The 23,720-nt window shown below is 37.6% G+C and overlaps 1 protein-coding gene across 1 annotated transcript in view; it reads left to right on the top strand.

The window, feature by feature from the left end:
• Nucleotides 1–23,720, top strand: part of RXFP2 (relaxin family peptide receptor 2) — a 50,205-nt gene that overhangs the window by 14,071 nt on the left and 12,414 nt on the right. The window contains exons 6-14 of the mRNA XM_077868186.1: nucleotides 3,826–3,897; nucleotides 4,537–4,608; nucleotides 6,081–6,152; nucleotides 7,198–7,269; nucleotides 10,491–10,562; nucleotides 12,016–12,087; nucleotides 14,949–15,020; nucleotides 15,129–15,200; nucleotides 23,160–23,231. Of these exons, the coding sequence (XP_077724312.1) occupies nucleotides 3,826–3,897; nucleotides 4,537–4,608; nucleotides 6,081–6,152; nucleotides 7,198–7,269; nucleotides 10,491–10,562; nucleotides 12,016–12,087; nucleotides 14,949–15,020; nucleotides 15,129–15,200; nucleotides 23,160–23,231 (648 nt within the window). The remainder of the gene's footprint in view (nucleotides 1–3,825; nucleotides 3,898–4,536; nucleotides 4,609–6,080; nucleotides 6,153–7,197; nucleotides 7,270–10,490; nucleotides 10,563–12,015; nucleotides 12,088–14,948; nucleotides 15,021–15,128; nucleotides 15,201–23,159; nucleotides 23,232–23,720) is intronic.

Raw genomic sequence — 23,720 nt, 5'->3', positions numbered from 1 at the left:
TCAAGCAAAGAAGAGTTAAATTTCAACTACTCAGACCAAGTCTTTTTGTGGACCATTAATCTATGTCAATATTTATCTCTTGTAGTATCAGCTAGCCAACCTAAGGGAAGAATATGGGATCACTACTTTTGGTAATTCAGGCCCCAATATTTCTTAGTGAAATAAAATAGGAACTAACCTTACTTGCCCAGAGCAGCTGGAAAATTCTTCAAGTAAATGTTCACTTCTACTTCATCTGAGAAAACCTAGATGCCACATCATCACCCAGCAGAGGCTCTCCCGATGCAAGCTGCTCTTTGATGCTTTCTAGGCAGGTTGATTCTCCTAGAGACCCAGAGAAAAGAGATAAGGAGATTCTCCTCAATAAACACTAAGTATCTATTATACGCAAAGTACAGCACAATTCCTTGAACACAATCAGTCCTCCACATAACTTTTGGATATTTAAAGCTGGCTGTTTCACTCTTCATGTTCTGCAAGTCTCTTTGAGCAGAATTCTCCCCCAAAATGACTTGGTTTCATATCTGATCTTCATTCTGGTCACACTAATCTGTGCGTGTTCACCTACATTTGCCTTGCATGCAGTATCTAGAATAAATGTAATACTATTACTGTGACATGACCAGAGCAAGGCAGGAGAAAGCTAGCAATATTTCCTTTCTAAATTATATGCTCTAAGCTTATATTTGCTTTTCTGGTGGCTACTTAGTGATCATACCTCTAAAATTCCCAATCCCGTGCCATAGGCATGTCTGTTAAGTGATAGCTATTCAATCCTGCATTTGTGCACTTGGCATTTGAGAGCTCATTGTGGGTTGATAAATTTTTCCCTATTCAGTTTCATCCTGTTAGAATAAGATTTTCTTATCAGACTGTGAAGAACTTTTTGGAAAATTCAACATATTCACTATTCCTCCCAACAGTCTGTCATCTGAAAATTAGATGAACCGCCTTTACCCAAATTATGAAGTAAAATGTTGAAGAAGACAGTGACAAATACTCTTTCCTAAGCCCTTCATCTCCATCCTTCAAATAATGTGCATTGTTCTTTATTTTGTCCATTAAAACATCATAAAACCATTTGATCAATGCCTGGTAGATGTAAAAGCAATGTCAGCCACAGGTTTGTGTTGGACTGATCAGTTTTTCAAAGAGGAAAATCAAGCTGGTCTGACACACCCTGATTCTCATGTAGCACCCAGTTCACTTTGAGGTATTAACAGCTAGTATCCTAAATAGCATGTTCTGTGATCTTGCCTAGAACCAACATCAAGCTTATCCTTCTATGCGCTGAGATATAGCGTAAGAGAGCACTGAATCTAACTTTGACTGAGTCTGTGGTCTACAAAGCTTGAAATATTCAGTGACCTGAGGTCATTTAGGTATCCTGAAAAATGAATTCATAAATCAAAATGAAATTTTAGTTGCCAGATGAATAAATATTGTTCAACTTATCTGAATGCTTTTACTCTTGACCAGATTATTCATTTTAATAATCTTTTAAAATGTCAAGACTTTCTAACGTTGGGGGAAGAAATTTAAGATGAACTTTCAGAGAAATAAAATATAATTTAGAACACTGACTAAAATACTTTATCACCACTACAATGAAAATCAACAGCAATTCCCCTCCCCATTGTAACATAAACCTTATATAAATTAGAAATTCCTCCTTAAACATGGCTTTTGTTCAAGGCAATCATTGGCAACAAAATGTAGCTCAAGGAGTTGCCTGGCTCATGAATACAAAATGTTGCATAAAAAAATAGCCTATAAACATGCATATCATTAAAGCATTTATTTGCTTTAGTTTCAGGTACATAAATTCCTGGCGTTTCTGCTTGAAAAGTCCTGACAGCTGAAACAGCAGGAATTCATGAACCAGTAAGTTATTCTTAGAAAAGCCATTCAACATAAAGTATATTAAATGGGCTCATAGCTCAGCTCTGTATGAAAAGAGGACACCACTTGCCAAATTGTCATGTTTCCAGATTTCCCCCCAATATTCACCAAGTTTCTATTCTGTAAAGAAGAAAGCAGATACCTCAAGATCAAGCCTAAGCTTGATCTAACTAGCCTAAGTCTGAAACAGAGGCCTTGGGACTCCAGTTCTCTGTAGGGTGCCAGGAAGCTGAAGCCAAATCAGAAGACTAGAGGCTCTTCATTATTTAAGGAGTTGGAGTCTTAACTTGTGTCAGGGAAGGCAAATAAGCTATACATGTCCAGTGAGTCATACAGATAGAAAGCACAAAGTCAAATTCACAATCTATGACTACCTATCTCTTCAAGATTGACAATGTGTACGTAAAATGTATATTGCATTTTTGAATTCATTATCGTGAATAAAATATAAATAGCACAAGTTAGGTAGTAAATCTTGTATTTAAGAGGAACTTCAATATATCTATATTCTTTTCTATTTTCATTTACTATTGTAACATAATTCACCATATCAGTTTTCATTACATCACTCAAGGGCTCTGAAATGCTAAAAGATATTATCTATATAGATATTGATCTATATGGATTCATTCTATTCATAGCAGAACTTTAAAACCCGAAGCACAATTTATGCTGCAGTGGGAAGCATCTCCTCACAGACATGGTGCAGGAGGCAGAAGGGTTGGAAAGGCATGAGGTCTCAGCGGGTTTCAAGTCTACTTTGTAGGGTTGAAATTGATGCTTTGTGTATCTATGAAGACAATGCATGTGCTCTGTCATACCAACATTTTCCACTTGGTGGTACACAGAGAAAATGACAATATTTGTTTAACACTTAGGGTAATAGATGGATTAGCAGATAAACTGGGAGCTGATCTCGGCTTTGCCTAGCTACCTGAATGACTAAGGCCTTCAATATGCACACCTATAATGCCTTCAGGACTCAAAGCTGGGAAGCTTTGCTAGGGAATAGTTATGGTATAATAAAATTCAGAGTACAGTCAGATGCCAAAGGAGCACATGTTCTAGGAATAGTTTCCCAGTGAAGTATCATAACATTAAGAAAGTGTTGTGTAAGATTTTAGGAACCACATCAAATAAAAATAAGAGCTAGGGAAGTCATTCAAAAGACTATGTAGTCATTAATTACTATTATTTTAGCAAACATTTCCTGTTCCTAAATACCTTTAGATAATATAAATTCAAGGCTAACCTCCCATTGTATAATAAGCACAGGAAATGGAAATTATTTTCTTAGTTACTCCCAACAGTGCTGTTATTGAATAATACTATATTGCTAAATTGCTTCAGTTAAGTAAATCAAGAGCTGTGTGTTGAAGTTAATGTACTAGCCCAGGTCAACTACTTATGCCATTTGTGACCTTGAGCACCTTGCTAACTCCCTTTGTACTTCTCACTCTGCATTTCAAAATAGAAAAGAATAAGACTTGCCCTCTCCTTTTTCAATGGGAATAGAATGAAGAGAAATGGGGAATTAAAGTTGGAACTCTGTGCTGAAAGAATAAAGCTCAACAGTGAGAGACTGGCTAGTCTCCCATAGGGAGCATCTCCTGCAAGTCAGAATAAGAAAACTGCAAAACAAGACCACTTCCCTCCTCAAACTCATCACACATGAGCTCAGTGGTGCACACCGGAGATGCCCGAATCTCACTGCATACGTGCTAGTGGGACAGAAGTACTGGTTAGGTTCACAGCCATCTGTCATGGGCAATGCCTCTACTGCCCAACATAAGAATAAGACTTGGGACTTTACAAGTCAGTTTTACAAACTCTCTTTAGATGAAGAAAGTGGAGACCACATTCAACGACTTGATAAAATACCTAAACCATAATCACATGACTCTTCTATCTTATTCCTACCAGATTTCTTCAGCATAATTGTATTACACACATATCCAGGAAAGCATTTTTTGGATTACATAATCTGCAAATATTGTGAGTAACTTCTTTATGATTATGAGTACAATTTTAAGTACAGATTAAAAGGGTAGAATGGTCCTTTTTGAAGGCTAGACTTGGCTATAGTGAAATGGGAGGAATTGGTTATCACGAAGTACTTAGTTATTATGCTAAAAGAATTATTAAAAGATTTCTAGTTTTACCAGAAGACAGTTATAAAGTTTCTCTTAAACACTGTCTCCTCAAGTTTGGAAACTTCCACAATATTTTAGCTTTTTTTTTTTCTAACCCTTGCTAACTTACCTGTATATTTTCTTTAAATGCTAGTCTCCTAAGGATCTGACCAAAAAAGACAAAAGCAAAACCAAAACAAAACAAGAAACAAACAAACAAAGAAACAAACAAACCTACCCTTACACTCTTAACAAAATATAACCTTCTAACACATTACTTTTGGCCATTTTACTGGTCCTGGTACTGTTGTTGCACACATTAGGCTTGTGGTTATCTGTATCTTCTGGTTGTTCTTTGATCTCTCCCCATCTTCTTATCCAGTTGGGTGCTTTCAGAAACAGATGTCCATACTCCATAATCATCAGCAGCTCATATTCTAATTATATGTGACTAAAATGGAGTATTGAGTTTGCCTAATTGACTTGTTCATGCTATTTATAGATATCTCAGTCACAACTGCATTACAACTCTCAGACCCGGAGTATTCAAAGACTTACATCAGCTAACTTGGCTGTAAGTATTCTAGCTTTTCCTTTCCCCACAAAAGATCAGTCTTTATGATATACATCAATGCTTATAGTTTCCATCTATTTATGTATCTTGTTTATTATATTAATTTTTCTGTCACATAATCTGGAGCATTTTAACCAAGCAATTCAGATAATGGTATGCCAAATGGTAGTTGTGTTCAAAGAAATCGGTGCCATGCTTTCTCAGGTAGTTTTCGGAGTCCATCCAGTGGACTTGCATATTTTGGGATGTTTAGCGGCATCTGTGGTCTCTACCCCACTAGATGCTGGTAGTATTGGTTCTCAGAGTTGTGACAACCAAAAATGTCTTGAAACATTCCCAGATGTTCCCTGGGGAAAAGCTGTTCTCCGTTAAAAACCACTGTCCTAGAAAGTAAGTTAAGGATTTTTTTTATTTCCAGAATATTCATTAAAAAGTCTGAAAATATGGTAGCTTGTGGTGTTTCATCACTGTCCAGGCTGAGCTACCATCTCCATACTGAGGGGTCTCACATCAGATATCTGTGTTTTCATCAGAAAAATTAACATTGGGCAGTTAGGAGGCTCTATATGTTAGTTTCCCCATTTTCTGTAGATTGGCCTGGCCTCATGGAAAAAGCCAGAACTTTTACTTCATCTAGATCCTGTGTATGCCGTGATCCTATGCTTAATATTTCAGGAAACTTTCTTAATCTTCCTAAGGTGCTTTTTTTCTCATCAGTAAACTACAATCATGGGTCCTTTATAAGAGCACTATTGATAGAATTATATAAACTGCCACATGTAGAGCACCTGGCCTATAATGGGCACTCAATATCACTCCCTTCTTCAAATCTTACCCTCAGGGACCTCTGAGAGTAAGAGGAAATGGCACCTGGCTTCAAAGGCACAAGAAAACAGAAGGCATATTTCCCTTTAGTCTATTTCTTTCTAGGAAAATACCATATATAATTAGAAACATGACTTGAATATATGAATATTTTCATTCTTTCACCCTCAAAGCTTCTAATGAGTTTGTACAGACCTTATTAAATGCTTCATTTAAGCAACATAAGAACAAAGAACCATTTGTGATTTCCTAAGTTTTTCATCATCCACTCTTCATTCAATCAGTAGGTCAAAGCATTCACTGAGCCCTATTCAGCCAACTAATAATTCAGCTTGTGCTGGATCCAAGTACCCAGAGGTGAATGGTGTGACTTGGGTCCTTAAGTCCAGCAGGAGGTGGATTCAGGCAGAGATAACAATGAGGACAGACCTCATAAGGGCTGAGAAAGGGGTGTTGGGAATGTGGAGAAAAGAGCCAGGGTGAAGGAAAGGCTGCCAGGGAAGAGGATGGGGGCCAAGTGTGGATGGGCAGGAAGGAGAATAGCAGGTGTTGGGAGAGACAGGATTGTCATGGGCCTCTTACTGTTTCTTGGTTTTATTTCACAAATGTCTCTAACATTGGAAATGTTTGCGATATGGTTTTTTCAGAATTCTAGATGACAATCCAATAACCAGAATTTCACAGCAGTTGTTTACTGGATTAAAGTCCTTGTTTTTTCTGTAAGTGTTCATCTACCTTTCAATACATCTGTCTATAAATTGCAATGACATCTAACACCAGATTACAAGAAGAGCTTTAAAAAAACTCCAGCCTGCCAACACATTTATTAGTCAAAATCTTTCCTCTATATCCAGCCACAGTTACTGTTGTGACTTCCTGGCCACAACTCATGGTGTATGTTAAGCCTACTGATTGATTGCATTTTGATCTCCTTTAATTTCCTTTAATCCTAAGGCATGTTTTACTTTCAGTGGTTAACCAAAGATAGTATTCATTTTTATCTCCTAACTACATTTAAATCTATCAGAAGCTCCAGGGAGTTCAGCTCCAAATACATTTTTAACAGAGGGAAATGTGCCTTTGCCTAGTGAGAGTCACTAAAAATTCTAAAATCTTTGTCCTACCGACAGAGCTGTTCTCATAATTACATTCTCGCTGTTTATTAATACACTGGAATGATTTATCAGCAGGGGATTATTATGTTTCTTTATAGGTGATCATATAGCATCATTATTTTTCCATTTGTCAAAAGGGACCACAATATCATAAATTAATCGTACAGCTTAACATGCTGATGGGTTGTTTCCTTTCCCCCGGTGCCCCTTGCTATCACTTCTTAGATTTAATGCAGTTTCTGATGCGGCCCTTTAATACTGGAAATGATTAATGTTTCTCTTAAGAAAAAACTTTGGATGTAGGATTCTAGAAATGATTGCAAATTTGAAGTTTACAAGGAAAATTACCATGAACTTCAAAATTATTGCTCAATAAATACTTTTGTTTCATCTCATAAAATTAAACTGTATAATATTTATTCCCAGGTTGTATATCGTACTTTTGTGTTCATAGTTTCCTTGACATCTGCTCCCTTATCCATGCCGTACACATAGCTAGAGACCATTTTGAAGAGGTAGTTATGTCTATATTCTTCACCGTGCTGTGTTGATTTTAGCATGCAAGTTTCCAAATTGTGGAAATAGTAAAAATGCTGTTCTTAAAGTGGCATCTCATTTTGTTTCTAATTAACATCTTCTTTGTGTAAAGGTCTATGGTTAATAACTACTTAGAAGCTCTTCCCAAACAGATGTGTGCCCAAATGCCTCAACTCAACTGGATGTGAGTATGCATTTAGGAGCTCATTTGTTCTTCATCCAGATGGAGGAAGCTAGACCTGAAGTTAATTCATGATTACATATAAAGCCCATTGGCGATCTTCTTTCCAAAGCCCAAATCCAATTATTTTCTTTCCTGATTGAAAAGAGAATTCCCATGGATTTGCAGTTCAGATTCACACTTGCCCCTTGATCACCTGAGTTCCACCACTTTCTATTTCTTCCTCGATCTAGTCTACTATCCTCCTCCACACATGCTTTCCTTCCAGATGCTCTAAACTGCTGTAATCAATTCCCTGGGCACATATTATTCTTTTGATTTGAAAAGTTTCTCTCCCTTATTCTTTTGGTTAGCTCCACCATTTCGTTCAAAAGTCAACTTAAACATCCCCTCTAGAAAGCCATCCCTGACACGCCAGCTTATTTCATTGACAGCCTCTGTGCCTCCTTTACACTAGGGACAGACTTTCACCATGCCACCTGGCCCCTACTCTGCACACCTGTCTTGGTATCACTATCATAGAACTGTGGGCTTATTTATGTGTCCCCTACCATTCTGTAAATTCTATAAGAGCAGAAACCCACCTTGGGATTTATATCTTAGCATTTGTGCAGTGACCAGTACATAACTGCTCAACAAACCCTTGTTAAATGAATGTTCTACACCATATCCACTCCTTGTTAGCTCTTAACCAACACTTGTTTAAAACATGTAGTTAATTTGTTTCATGGCTTCGCTACCACTACTCACCATCCCCTGCCACCTTCACCTTCATGGTCTCTCGAGACAGAGAGTATTGTCACATGCAGTGAGCTCTTGCCCTGTAAAATGCTGATGGTACTGTCCCCTAAAAGCCTTCTCATTGTCATGTTAGGGGACTCAATACTCATAAGATGATAAAATTTTATTACCTCAGCTTTTAATCCTTTCTGAGCTAGTCTTACAATTACTTGCTACAAGTACTAGATGCCCTTGTGTTTGTTTACTGACATTTATTTATCTATTTATTTAGTATTTATTTATATACCTGTTACGAAAAGACTTTTGATGCAATAATGGTCTCATGTAAATGTGTCACTACTAAAAGGGAAATAAATAATGATCTGAAAAACATGAGAATAAAATTTGTCAAGAACAGGTGAAAAAAAAACAACTTAGAGAACACATGAGCACATCCTCACAATGGGAAGCAAATAGGAAAGAATGAAGGTAGCAGAAAAAGGGCAGGGCCCCCGTCCTGCCCCCCCAAAATGGACATCAGCAGCCAGGAGGAGATCAGGAACCAGCATCAGAGTCCTGGGTTCTGGCATATTCATGGCCACTTGAGGCTTCCTCAAACAATAGGGAAAAATGTAGACACTCAATGAAAATATATCATTAGTGAGAATGAAAAAGGGCGTTTAAACCAAGAGGACAGAGAACTGAGAGGTCAGACCCCAAAAAACCCTTAAAGGCAGAAAACACTGTGCCCTGGCCAGGCTTCTCCTCCCTCACTTGCCATCAGTAAGGCTATACTCTCAACTCCTTACTGTTATTTTGTGAAACGTAAAAACATTTCTTCCCATTCCATTTAACAATATTTAGGCTTTTAAGAGTGTACAGTGTTTATTATCTTAATCACAATATTTTAAGGCTGAAAAAATATCAAATTCCTACAAGACCACTTGGATGGCTACAAAGTAAGATTTAAAAGGAAATGACAAAAGGATTGGTGATTTTAGTGTTAATGTGCAAAATGTTCAGAGGCAGCAAAATAGCTATTGTCTTATATGGGGAAGATTGTAGGAAGCAGACTATAAAAAGAAGTTAGGAGTCTTGGCAGGAAAGTCACCTCTTTCTCATTTCTTGGAGCTGCTGGAAGTGGTAATATCAGAGGGCTCCTGAGAGGGGTTCCCTGATTGGGTGGGATGCCAGTCTGAATGTCATAATTCCGCCAGTGTTTCTCCGGTGTCAGCACACATCACAAACAACATGAAGACTCTCTAAGACCTCAGTCTCTCTTACCATGACGTGAATGGAGCTAGAGAATATCACACTAAATGAAATAAATCAGCCAGAGAGGGACAAATACCATATGATCTCACTCATATGTAGAATTTAAGAAACAAAACAAATGAGCAAATGAAAAAAAGAGAGACAGAGAGATAAGCCAAGAAACAGACTCTTAACTATAGAGAACAAACTGATGGTTACCAGAGGAGAGCTAGGTGGGTGGATGGGTGAAATAGATGATGAGGATTAAGGAGGGTGCTTGTGATGAGCACCAGGTGTTGTATGAAAGTGTTGACTCACTATATTGCACACCTGAAACTAATATAACACTGTATGTTAACTATACTAGAATTTTTTTAAAAAGACCACAGTCCTAGAGTAGGACTGTGGTGGAACCTGAGAATCTGCATGTCTACGAAGTTCCAAGGTGATGCTGAGGGCTGTCCCAGCCACACTGGAGCAGCGCTACACTCAGCAGCAGCATCTCAGAGGCATGGTAGAAAGATTGGTCATTTCATTTCTGGGTTTCGGCATCAAAACAAACAAACAAACAGCAGTATTTTGCTGTCGCTTTCCATCATGCAGATGGATACATATCCTGACTCTGGCATTCAGTATCTGAAAAATAATTTCGCCTGAGTTTTTCCTTCAGCAAAATAGAGATGAAAATATCTACCTGATGTCAGCGGAACATAAGAATATAAGGATCTATGATGCCATGGTTTAGTGTCTAGGCTTTAGATACAAACAAATCTGGGTTAGAAGGTCAATTCACCATTTACCAGCTGTGTGACCATAAATTAAGTGAATTCCCAAGAGCCTCACATTCCTCATATGTTAAATGGTGGGGTGGGGAGGGGATAATACCAACTTTGCAGGAGTGCTGTTATGCACTCAGAACAGTACCTGACACCATAAAAGTTTGATAAATGGTAGTTACCACTATTACGGTGGCAATAGAATCATAATTAGTAGCATGGCATCTAGCACAGAGAGACACTCACGAAATGTTGGTCTGCCCTGTCCCTCAATTTTATTAAGTTCTAACATTAATTGGAAGGAGGAAAGAAGCATAGCATTAATTATATTACTAATTGTGATTATTAGGAAGAAAGCATAAAAGTTGAAATGAGTTAAAAACTAAAATTCAGAAATGTTTTATCAACAAAAAGTGACCATAGACATGCAATTTGTGCAAAGACATTGAAAGTATTTTTCCTCCTGCCTTTTAGGGATTTGGAAGGCAATGGAATAAAATATCTTACGAATTCCTCCTTTCTGTCATGCAATTCACTCACAGTGCTGTAAGTATACAATGGGAATCGGTAAACGAAGGGAAACCAATAGATTTGGAAGTCAAAAGAAAACACTGATAAGGAATTTTAAAGTAGTATTTCATTTACAGCCTCGATCTGAAACTGCAGTCCCAGGAAATGCACACATGAATTTATTGATTTTGATGGTGGGACCCAGCCTTCAATTTAGCTGCCCAGCATTTAGGTCTCCAGCTCTCTCCTTGCTGAGGGCAATCATTACTTCCTTGCATCCTTTCTGCTGAGCTGGTATCTAACCCAGTGATCACCAAGGAAATGAGATAATGTGTGTGAAAATGGTTAGCTATACAACAATTAGTTGTTACTGCCTGACGGTTATCCCTTGATGTCCCTCTCTCTCTCTCTGGAGAAAAAAATAATAATTTTATTCATAAGGGAAGGATATCCAATACATTCTGATTTGCCAAAGATTCTGACTGCTGATTCTGATTGCTGATTATGTTAAGGGAGGTAGGGTATGCACATGGATTGGCTATGGCACATTTGCGCTAGTAAAAACACAAGAATTTTCCTTTGGTTTTAACCATAGTTTTCCACATATAGTAAGCAGTTAGTAATGTTTGATGATTGCACACATGGTTGGAAAAGAAAAATTGGAGTATATTCATTTGTAGTAGCCTAACCACTCTTTTTCAACAATCTAAGAGATAAGGTTATTACCAGGCTACATATTTATCAATCAGATTGCAGACTACCATATTTAATGAGAAAAGAGGGACTATCCTATTCAGGATATGCAATGAGTTTATTCCTTTTCTCATGGATAATGAGAGAGAATACTGGTAAACTAAACAAATTCCATTGACATCTATTTTATAGCCCATGTAGCTCTTGAATCACTGTCACACTCATGATTGATTCAATTTAACACCTCAGTAAGACAGTTAGCTGCAAACCCCTCTTTTTACTGTATGTCTTGGAGAATTCCATTTCTAGACAAAGGAAATGTAAAACCACTGTCTTCCTGTCCCACTCTCCGCCACCAAATTTAAAATCCATTTGCAGCCCGGGTACCCTATGGGGTTGCTTCAAACTTTGTTCTTTCTGGCCTTTTCCTAAGGAATGTGCCTTACACAAGTATCCTCTCAAAGTCTACTCTAATTAATTAATGGGATCCAAATTTGACATTACATTTGTGTATATTGGGAAATGAACATTTTCTGAAATAATCAGAGTCCAAACAAAATGCAGATTCATAGATCACACTCAGCACCTCAAATTACCTATGGCAGCATTTCTTGGAGAGAATCCATGGATTTCCTTGGTGAGAAACTCCTGCCTTACATTCCACACCAGAACACGCTTCACTTTGGATTTCAAAGGAGATCTTATGGAATTACCCGGATCAGTGGCATCTCCCAATGAGAACTGGTTCTTACAGCAGACACAAACCAACAGTGCTGACTCTCACCATGTCTTACAGGTTTCTGCCTAGAAATCAAATTGATTTTGTTCCAGAGAAGACATTTTCTTCATTAAAAAATTTAGGAGAACTGTAAGTAGCATTGTCTACTAGGAAAATAGGATTACTTCTTCCGAGATTATAAATTTAAGTGACTAGGGAGGCTGCTTTTTCACCAGTGGCAATCAAATTCTGCAGACTCCTGGATATTCCAAATCAATTAAGAAAACCAACATTATCCTAAAGTCAAAAGCAAATTAAAATCAAGCAGTGGGCTTAATATGGATTTAGCCTACTCTAATTTTCTTTGCCTATTTTCTTTGGGTGATTTCATATGTGCATGTGTGTGTTTTGGAGCAGATGAGTTTTCCAGAGCTCCTTAAACTCAAGGATCATTATCTCTAATGGCTGGAGTATAGTTAATTTTCAATAAATGCTTGCTAAATGAATGACTGACTGAAATCATATTAATCGTGACTGAACAAAGGAACAAAGATGCTTTTTATCCCTTGAGAAATTATGAACTTCTAGAATTGATGAAGCAAATATAAATGTCTAGAATGATTGGGTTTATTGAATAATATTCAGAGAGCCCATGTAACTTTTTCTGTTCAAATATATGTTTTGTAGAGGTAGAACTTTTAAAAGCATCTATCTTGCTATTAGTTCATTGCTACCCACATAATTTTGTATTACTGGAAATTAAAACTAAATCTGTTATATCACAAATAGTGGTGACTTGGGTACAGAACTCCTCCTTCTCCAAAGGAGCCAAAAAATGGAAATTAATTTTTAACTAATCTCTCCCTCATTTTTTACACCTTGCTTCAAAATCCAGAAAGGACTGGGGAAAATAACTCGGAGTAATTTGACAACTAATTCATTAATATTTAAGATAGTTTGATTGAACTTATAAATATCACAAACCAAATCCACATATATTTACTAAGTGCCTAGTATGTGCAATTTATTGATTGGGAAGGGAAACCAATAGATTTGGAAGTCAAAAGAAAACACTGATAAGGAATTTTAAAGTAGTGTTTCATTTACAGCCTTTAGCATTAGAACTAAAAATATTGTCATTCTATGGCAAAAAGTGAAAGGTGGCTCCCTCAGAATTGCTTGCTCATTCTTCATGAGGGCATTCCTAATGAGACTTTAGAGGGTTAATAAGGATTTGGGTTACAGGATAGAGCAGGTGAGCAGTCCAGGACAAACAGGAGCATGTTTTAGGTACAAAGTTAAGGAAACACTAATACAGAGTCCATATTTTTAAAAACATTCCAATCCTTTTATCCTACACTTAGGCAGAGCCACACACACTCCCACCCCCCCAGCTTCTTCCGCTGAACCTACCATCTTAGTGGTATCGGCACCCTTCCTGGCAGCCAGGCTCAAGGCCTCCTCCTTTCCCCTCCAACCCTCATTACACTTCCTGTCCTACCAGACTATGAGCCCAGCCCACGCCCTCCTTAAGCCCTCATCAGCTTTCAGGTGGTCCAGGATCAAAGCCTCCTGCCTGGTCTCCATTGTTTGGCTTTCCAACCTTTCATGCTTTTGACAGAACTATCACCCCCTAACTCAGAGCATAGTATGCCTCTGTTCTGCTTCATATTCTCATTCCTTGTTGCTGGCTTTCAATGCTAATGTTCAAAAGAATCGCAAGGGATACTGACTTTAAATGCATGTACCAGGCTCCCTCCCAGATTCTGAAGTGATAGTTCTGGAGCAGGCACCAGGAATGTGCTCTTTTTTTAGCATTCTCTTTGGTTCTGATGCCTGGACTATGCTCTGGGAAGTATTGCCTTGGAATGTATTCATAGCCTTCCGTTTTGTATCCATGCTCATTTACAAGCTCACTTCCTTTACATCTCCTCATACTTTCCATCCTCTACCCACACTAGACCGTTTGCAAACTCCAGATGTCATTGATTTCAAGGTTTTTTTGTTTCACTGATCCTGCTTAACCCTCACCTGAAAAGCTGTTCTTCTTTTATACCACCTATGAAAATCATAAAGCTTTGTTCAAACAGTTCCTAATCTCCAACTCCTTCCTCTATTTTTTACCAGTGCATCTATAATAGCATTTGCTTCATTCCTTTCTTATTTTATAATCTAGTTGTTTATTCTAATTGTAAGCTTCTTTAGAAAAAGACCTGTCTTAGTTATTTGTAACTCCCACAAATCCATCAGCAGCCTCCAAAGCATCAAAAAATAGAAAAGATCTTTTGTTTGAGTCTTAAGCAATTGCATGTCTGTTTTACTTTTGAACATTTTTCCCTTCAGAAGGATATTTTGGTTAAAGACTCCTCATTCCTTCTGATCTGAGCAAATCCTTTTCTACATTCTGTAGAAACGCTTCCCTATGATTCTTTGTGGATTGGCCAGTACTATTATATTTCATTCTAAATTTTTAATTCCTTTTAAAGAATAGTACCATATCAAAATAGACTTAAAATGGTGTGAACTTACCCATTCAAGATTATCTGGGCAGATAATATTTGGCAATACTATCTTAGATGGAATGCAGAATAAATAGAAGACATAGGTCTTTGCCTCAGAAAGCTTGCATTACAGTTGGATAAACAAGATATCATATACTTCAACCAAGTAGGAATCACAGAAATAATGAATGATCAAAGTGTACAGAGTGTACCTGAAACAGAAGAAATTAATCAAACTAGACATTGAAGCTGGGTTAAAATGTATTGGAGAGGGACTGAGAGGAAATTCCAGACAGGAACTGGATGAGCAAAATGTCACATGTCTGAAAGTGATGGAAAACATATCCATTTGGCTGATTCACACAGCCTTGTTTTGTAACAGGTTATCAGGTTGGTTAAACTGGATCATATTTTTTGTTACATCAATCAGGATGATGATAATTGTGAGGAGTAATAAACATGTCATTTATTTCCAATGTAATTGCATTGAGTTTTCACTGCCATCCACAGGGACCTGTCTAGCAATATGATAATGGAGCTACCACCCGAAATTTTTAAAGACCTGAAGCTTCTACAAAAACTGTAAGTTTTTCTTCCCACCATCATCAGATTTAAATGGTAGCATCTTGAGCTTCCAAAAATAATAACATCCTGATGCTTCTTTCCTCCCTCTTTCTAATGGTACAAAAGGAATCTGTCGTCCAATCCTCTTTTGTATCTCCACAAGAACCAGTTTGAAAGTCTTAAACAACTTCAGTCTCTGTAAGTCAAACATAACAGTATGTCGATTATCATTTTAGTGGATATACTTTACTAAGAACCACATTTATTTTTAAATGGGAATTTTATACACAGAGGGCTTTTTATTTAAGCATGTATCATCAGACAGTTGTGAATATCACTGTTACCATCAAGTATATACTGAATGACAACAAAACCATTCAATATGTTGTAAAGACCATTTCTGTGTTTGAAGCTGCATTACTGGTTAACTTGGAAAAATCTCACCTTGCAATCTTTTCAAAGAATTAAATTCTCAGTAGTTTGGTTACTGAACAGGCGGTAAAAAACAAATTGTGCAAGACTTACCTGCTTTTTTCTTTTACCTTTGCTACAACAATCTACTTGATACTGGTTTATAATACATGCTTTTTATATTTTTATCAGTAAAGGAAAAAAATTATCTCATCAATATGAATACTTGGGCACTTAATGTTTTCAGTATTTTAAAATTTCAAATGTATTGGGTTTAAATAGTGTTTAGAACTCTACCAGTTTTTCTTTGAACTACTTCATTCCTTTCCCAGAAATAGTCATTGTTGTTTCATGTTTGTTGTTTGTTTTTACACAGAGGGCATACACATTACCAGATCACAGCCTAAAAGTTAATTCCAAAGACTGATCCTTAACATGACCTTTTCCTATTGCTAAATAGTTTTCTTTTGGAAATTAAGGCCAAATTTAGATTCTCTTTCAACAAGTATTAGTGAGAACCCACTGATGAAAAAGACTTGGTTTCTGTTCTTAAGAAACAAGAATATAAAAACCCAAAAACATATATATGCGTATATATATAACATATATAATAAGACATAATATAACATATGTATAATAAGATATATAAAATATATCTGTAACATATATATAAAGATATTCATCCTTTTTGATGGCTAAGTAATATTCCGTTGCATATATAGACCACATCTTCTTTATCCATTCATCTGTCAAAGGACATTGGGGCTCCTTCCACAGTTTGGCCATTGTGGACATTGCTGCTATGAACATTGGGGTGCAGGTGTCCCGGCATTTCACTACATCTGTATCTTTAGGGTAAATATCTAATAGTGCAGTTGCTCTATTTTTAACTTTTTGAGGAACCTCAGCACTGTTTTCCAGAGTGGCTGCACCAGTTCACATTCCCACCAACAGTGTAAGAGGGTTCCCCCTTCTCCACATCCTCTCCAATATTTGTTGTTTCTTGTCTTGTTAATTTTTGCCATTCTCACTGGTGTGAGGTGGTATCGTATTGTGGATTTGGTTTGTATTTCCCTGATGGCAAATGATGCGGAACATTTTCTCATGTGCTTGTGTGTCCTGTGTATGTCTTCTTTGGTGAAATTTATGTTCATGTGTTCTTCCCATTTCATGATTGGATTGTTTGTATCTTGGGTGTTGAGGTTCATAAGTTTTTTATAGATCTTGGATACTAGTCCTTTATCTGATACATCATTTGCAAATATCTTCTCCCATTCTGTAGGTTGTCTTTTAGTTTTGTTGACTGTTTCTCTTGCTGTACAGAAGCTTTTTATCCTGATTAAGTCACAATAGTTCATTGTTGCTTTTATTTCCTTTGCCTTTGTAGATGTATCTTGCGAGAACTTACTGTGCCCAAGTTTAAAAAAGTGTTGCCTGTATTCTCCTCTAGGATTTTGATGGATTCTGGTCTTGCATTTAGATCTTTCATCCATTTTGAATTTATCTTTGTGTATGGTGTAAGAGAATGGTCTAGTTTCATTCTTCTGCACATGGCTGTCCAATTTTCCCAACACAATTTATTGAAGAGACTGTCCTTTTTCCAGTGGATATTCTTTCCTGATTTGTCGAATATTAGTTGACCATAGAGTTGAGTGGACATTTCTGGGTTCTCCATTGATCTGTGTGTCTGTTTTTGCACCAGTACCACACTGTCTTGATGATCACAGCTTTGTAGTACAGCTTGAAATCCAGCATTGTGTTGCCTCTTGGCATTGTTTTCCTTTTTCAATATTCCTCTGGCTATTCGGGCTCTTTCTGATTCCATACAAATCTTAAGATTATTTGTTCCAACCCTGTGATGAAAGTCTATGGTATTTTGATAGAGATTGCATTGAATGTGTGAATTGCCCTGGGTAGCAGAGACAATTTCACAATGTTTATTCTTTCAATCCATGAGCATGGAATGTTTTTCCATCTCTTTGTGTCTTCCTCAATTTCTTTCAGAAGTGTTCTGTAGTTTTTAGAGTATAGATCCTTTATCTCTTTGGTTAGGTTTATTCCTAGGTATCTTATGCTTTTGGGTGCAATTGTAAATGGGATTGATTCCTTAATTTCTATTTCTTCAATCTCGTTATTGTATAGAAATGCCACTGACTTCTGGGCATTGATTTTGTATCCTGCCACATTGCTGAATTGCTGTATGAGTTCTATCAATCTTGGGATGGAGTATTTTGGGTTTTCTATGTACAATATCATGTCATCTGCGAAGAGGGAGAGTTTGACTTCTTCTTTTTCAATTCGAATGCCTTTTATCTCTTTTTTGTTGTCTGATTACTGAGGTGAGGACTTCTAATACTATGTTGAATAACAGTGGTGAGAGTGGACATCCCTGTCATGTTCCTGATCTTAGGAGAAAGTTTCTCCACATTGAGAATATTTGCTGTGGGCTTTTCATAAATGGCTTTTAAGATATTGAGGAATGTTCCTTCTATCTCTACACTTTGAAGGGTTTTAATCGGAATGGATGCTGTATTTTATCAAATGCTTTCTCTGCCTCTATTGAGAGGATCATATGGTTCTTGTTTTTTCTCTTGTTGATATGATCTATCACATTGATTGTTTTACGAGTGTTGAACCAACCTTGCATTCTGGGGACAAATCTCACTTGGTCATGGTGAATAATACTCTTAATATACTGCTGGATCCTATTGGCTAGTATCTTGTTGAGAATTTTTGCATCTTTGTTCATTATGGATATTTGTTTATAATTCTTTTTTGGTGGAGTCTTTGTCTGGTTTTGGAATCAAGATAATGCTGGCCTCATAAAACAAGTTTGGAAGTATTCTGTCCCATTCTATCCTTCAAAACCACTTTAGTAGAATGGGTAGTATTTCTCTTTAATCGTTTGATAGAATTCCCTTGGGAAGCCATCTGGCCCTAGGACTTTTGTGTCTTGGGAGGTTTTTGATGACTGCTTCAATTTCCTCACTGGTTATTGGCCTGTTCAGGCTTTCAATTTCTTCCTGTTCCAGTTTTGGTAATTTGTGGTTTTTCAGAAATGCATCCATTTTTTTCTAGAATGCTTAATATGTTGGCATATATTTGCTCATAATCCGTTTTTTAAATCGTTTGTATTTCCTTGGTATTGGTTGTGATCTCTCCTCTTTCATTCGTGATTTTATTAATTTGAGTCTTCTCTCTTTTTTTTTGATAAGGCTGGCTAGGGATTTATCTATCTTATTAATTCTTTCAAAGAACCAGATCCTGGTTTTGTTGATCTGTTCTACAGTTCTCCTGGTCTCTATTTCATTGAGTTCTGCTTGAATCTTTATTAACTCTCTTCTTATGCTTGGTGTAAGTTTTATTTATTGTTCTTTCTCCAATTCCTTTAGGTGTGAGGTTAGCTTGTGTATTTGAGGGTTTTTTTCCCAATTTTTTGAGGGTGGCTTGTATCACGATGTATTTCCCTCTTAGGACTGCTTTTGCTGTATGCCAAAGATTTTGAATGGTTGTGTCTTCATTTTCATTAGTTTCCATCAATTTTTTTAATCATTCTCTAATTTCTTGGTTGACACATTGATCTTTTAGTAGGATGCTCTTTAACCTCCACTTGTTTGAGTTCCTTTCAAATTTCTTCTTGTGATTGAGTTCTAGTTTCAAAGCATTGTGGTCTGAAAATATGCAGGGAACAATCTCAATCTTTTGGTATCAGTTGAGACCTGATTTGTGATCCAGTATGTGGTCTATTCTGAAGAAAATTCTATGTGCACCTGATAAGAATGTGTAGTCAGTTGCATTCTGATGGAAAGTTCTGTATATATCTGTGAAATCCATCTGGTCAAGTGTATTATTTAAGGTCCTTGTTTCTTTGGTGATGTTCTGCTTAGAATATCTGTCATTTGCAGAAAGTACCATGTTGAGGTCTCCTCCCATTAATGTCTTATTATCTAAGTATCTCTTTACTTTGGTTATTAATTGATTGATATACTTGGCAGCTCCCTCTTTAGTGGCATACATATTCATGATTGGTAGGTTTTCTTGTTGGATGGACCCTTTAAGTATGATATAGTGTCCCTCTTCATATCTTACTACAGTCTTTGGGATAAACTTAAATTTATATGATATGAGGATTGCTACCCTAGCTTTCTTTTGAGGACCATTTGAATGGTAAATGGTTCTCCACCCCTTCATTTTCAGGCTGGAGGTGTCCTTAGGTCTAAAATGAGTCTCTTGTAGACAGCAAATAGATGGGTCTTGCTTTTTTTATCCAGTCCGATACCCTGTCTTTTGATGGGATCATTTAGCCCATTCACATTCAGAGTAACTATTGAAAGATAGTTTATTAACTATTAAGGGTTCCCCCTTAATATTTCTGGAGAGCCGGTTTGGTGGTCACATATTCTTTCAGTTTCCGCACGTCCTGGAAGCTCTTTATCCCTCCTTCTATTCTGAATGACAGCCTTGCTGGATAAGGTATTCTTGGCTGCATGTTCTTCTCATTTAGTACCCTGTATATATCATGCCAGCCCTTTCTGGCCTGCCAGGTCTCTGTGGAGAGGTCTGTTAATCTTATATTTTCCCCCATATAAGTTAAGAATCTCTTGTCTTGAGCTGCTTTATGAATTTTCTCTTTATCTTTGAAATTTACAAGTTTCACTATTAAATGTTGAGGTGTTGAACAGTTTTTATTGATTTTGGGGGGTCCTGTCTATCCCTTGGATCTTAATGCCTGAACTTTGGGAAGTTCTCTCAGCTATGGTTTGTTCAAATATACTTTGTGGTCCTCTCTCTCTCTCAGTCTCTTCCAATCATATTCTTCTTTCTCAAGCTATCATTTATTTCCCTAAGCCTCTCCTCATGGGCTCTTAATTGTTTTTCTCTTTTTTCCTCAGCTTCCTTCCTTACCATCAACTTGTCTTCTTTGTCACTCACTCTCTCTTCCACCTCATTAACCCTAGTGGTTAGAGCATCCATTTTGGATTGCATCTATATAACCTATTTTTATTCTCAGCCTGATTAGATCTCAATTCTGCAGTAGTCTCTAGAGTCCTTTATGCTTTCTTCCAGAGCCACCAGTAGCTTTATAATTGTACTTCTGAATTGAATTTCTGACATCATATTTAAATCCAAATTCTGTAACTCTATGGCAGGTAATACTGTTTCTGGTTCTTTCTTTTGTGGTGAATTCTTCCTTCTAGTCATTTTGTCCAGTGCAGAGTGGCTGTATGAATGGGCTGAGTCAAAAATATCAACCACGACCTAAGTAAAATACACCCTAGATGATTTAAGAGGTCAGAGACCAGAAAATAAAAGAAAAAAGAAGAACAGAACAAAATAAAATAAAAGGACCATTAAAATAAGAAACAAATTTTAAAACAAAGTAGTAAAAATAAAAAGCCAAAAACCAAAAACAAAGAAGAAAAAAGAAAAAGGGGGGAAAAGTAAAGAAAAGGGGAAAAAAAGTAAAGTGGAAAAGGAGAAAAAGGGGGGATGGTGGTGGTAAGGAAGCAATGGAGAGAGAATGTAGTCTACTTGAGGGTTTCTAGTTGGTGATTCTCTTGTTTCTGAGTATATTTTGTTCTGTATGTTAGAAGATGCTCAATCTCAAATTTATATAAACCAGCAATACTTGTAGAAAGCCCCAACATTGACCCCCAAAACAAACAAGATCAAAGAGGGGACAGAATGAGAAGGAAGACAGAATATAATCTCACAGAATTGACCAACATGGTGTTCCACTTGGTTCTGGGTGTATGTTGGTAGTATTTCAGAAGGCACTAACTTCCACCATTGTAAAGCAAAATGAGGCAGAAAAAACAAAGAACAAAAACCCATATCTCATATATCTACCAAAATTAAATTGAATACATTGAAGGGAATCCAGAAGTGAAAAATATATCTAAGACAGCTAATTGTAGAAATATGAAAGTCAAAAAGGAAAAAAAAAAACTTAAAAATGAAGAACTGGTAAAATATTGTAGTTAAGGTGGGAAAAGAGAAAAAAATACTGAAATTTTTTGTCTGATATAAAAATGAGTCATAATGGAAAAAGAAAAAAGAAGAACAAAGGACCCTCTAGTTCTATATACTATTTTCCCTCAGTCCTGGAGCTTTCCAGCACTGCTTGGTCAATGAACTTGCTCTTCCCCTGTTCTTCCAGCAGTTCTTCTGGGGGAGGGGTATGCTGTGCTGATTCTCAGATGTCTGTCCCTGGGCAGAGAAGCCCCACCCCTTACCAGGTGCCAAGCTCAGTGGGAGCTGTTTTTCCTGTGAGGCCTTTGTTTCGTAGCAGCCCTGCCTCACCCCGGCACAAAGTGAAACAAGGAGGAAGAACAATGGCAGTGGCCAGATTTCCAACTCTGGAGTCGAGCTCCCAACGAGTAACTAACCGCAGTCTCCCAGTCCTCACTGGCCTAGATGCTCCAGGGAGCAGGCCCGGGTGCCCTGATCTGCACAGTTTGCTGGGCACCCAGCGGCAGTAGAGTTCTCGCTTTCCCGTGCCCTCCCTGCTTCCACCTGTCCCGGGAGAAATGCAGAATCGCTGGCTTTGTCTGCTTGGGTGCCCTGGGATTCAGAGCCCTGTACCACTGGACCCACGCTCCCAGAGAATGCCTCTCCCAATGGGAATGGGGCACAGCCACCTCTGTCCGGAGCTGGACCACCTAACCAATTGGTTTCTCTCAAATGCCCCGAGGGCTGCAGCACTCCAGTCCTTTACCCATATCGGACCCTGGTTTGCAGTGAGATTCCCCCTCGGTGCCCCTCCTCTTTTTTTTTTTTTTTAATTTTTATTTATTTATGATAGTCACAGAGAGAGAGAGGCAGAGACATAGGCAGAGGGAGAAGCAGGCTCCATGCACCGGGAACCCGATGTGGGATTCGATTCCGGGTCTCCAGGATCGCGCCCTGGGCCAAAGGCAGGCACCAAACCGCTGCGCCACCCAGGGATCCCGCTGCCCCTCCTCTTATAGTGATTCCAGGAATCTTGAGGCTTCATTGCCCCTCCTACGATTCTGCCCGATTTCCCTGCTAAGCACTTTTCCATGAGGGAAAAGTCCAGCATGGATTTTTAAAGTTCCCACTTCTCCAGGCTGGGCTTTTGTGCCCCGGAGGCTTTCACCGCTCCACTCTAGCCTGGCTACTGGCGGCTCCCCTCTACTAATTTATTCTTTTTTTATTTTTTATTTTTCACTTTCCTACCTTGTTAGAAGAGAAATTTTTCTCTCTGTAGTGTTCCAGCTGTTATCTCTTTAAATCTCAGGTCAAATTCATAGGTGTTCAAGATGTTTTGAATGTAAGTTTGTGGGACCAGATGAGTTGAGGATCCCTACTCTTTTGGCATCTTTAAGAAACAACTTTATTTGAATCCAAGTTCTCACAAAACCTACTTCAGTGATGTTCTCAGGTTGAAAATATCATTTCCTGTCTGAAACCCCCCAAAACTCACATGGCATGGTCTATAAAATCAAACTACATAGCCAATTTTATGATCACACAAATCTTTGCTGTCATTTTTAAATCAAAGAAATGCATGAAAATGTTCTGCATATAAAATGACAAAATCAGCTCCAACTTCCAGAAATCCTAAAGAAAAATGGTGATCTTCTAAGGTAGTTTACCATAAGATTTTCATCCTAATTTGAATTGGTAACAAGACTTTGAAGCATGGTATTTAGGATATGACAAAATGCCATTACTAAAAAGTTAAGCCCTGAAAACATGAAACCTATTATGCATATTTTCCAGAGACCTGGAAAGGATAGAGATTCCAAATATAAACACACGGATGTTTCAACCCATGATGAATCTTTCTCACATGTATGTATGTATGTAAGAATGGAGAAGTAAGCATGGTGAAATATTGCCAATGTTCTAGTGTAAACTGTCTAATGTATCACTGCAATGTGTTTTTATGCAAGAAAAGTCTTTTTATTGAGAACTTTTTAATTTTGTCACCTTTGGTCCCTGTTCAAATAGAGTTCAATATTATGATGTGCCGACATGAATGACACTTCTCTCTGGAAACACGCTGTTTATCCAATTGAGGCCCAATAAGAGATCAGGGTACCACACATTACACAAGATGAAGTCACTGGCTAAATGGTACTCAGGAGACCTGGAAACATTAATTCACCTCACATGAGTGAGCAGTCGGCTGCTCTAAGATTTGAGCCCTTAGGAAGAAAGGTGCTATATAAATTCCAGGTGTTGTTACTGTTACTAAGTGCACTACAAAATGGAGGTAATTAATCTTTATAGTAGTTTTTGATGTCACTTTAATATATTTGGCTAAAGTGCACTGTGTAA

The sequence above is a fragment of the Canis aureus genome, chromosome 24 (genome assembly GCF_053574225.1).
Source record: "Canis aureus isolate CA01 chromosome 24, VMU_Caureus_v.1.0, whole genome shotgun sequence".
NCBI classification, from domain to species: Eukaryota; Metazoa; Chordata; class Mammalia; order Carnivora; family Canidae; genus Canis; species Canis aureus.
The sequence above is the reverse complement of the archived record's forward strand: the minus strand, read 5'-3'. Positions and strand labels throughout refer to the sequence as shown.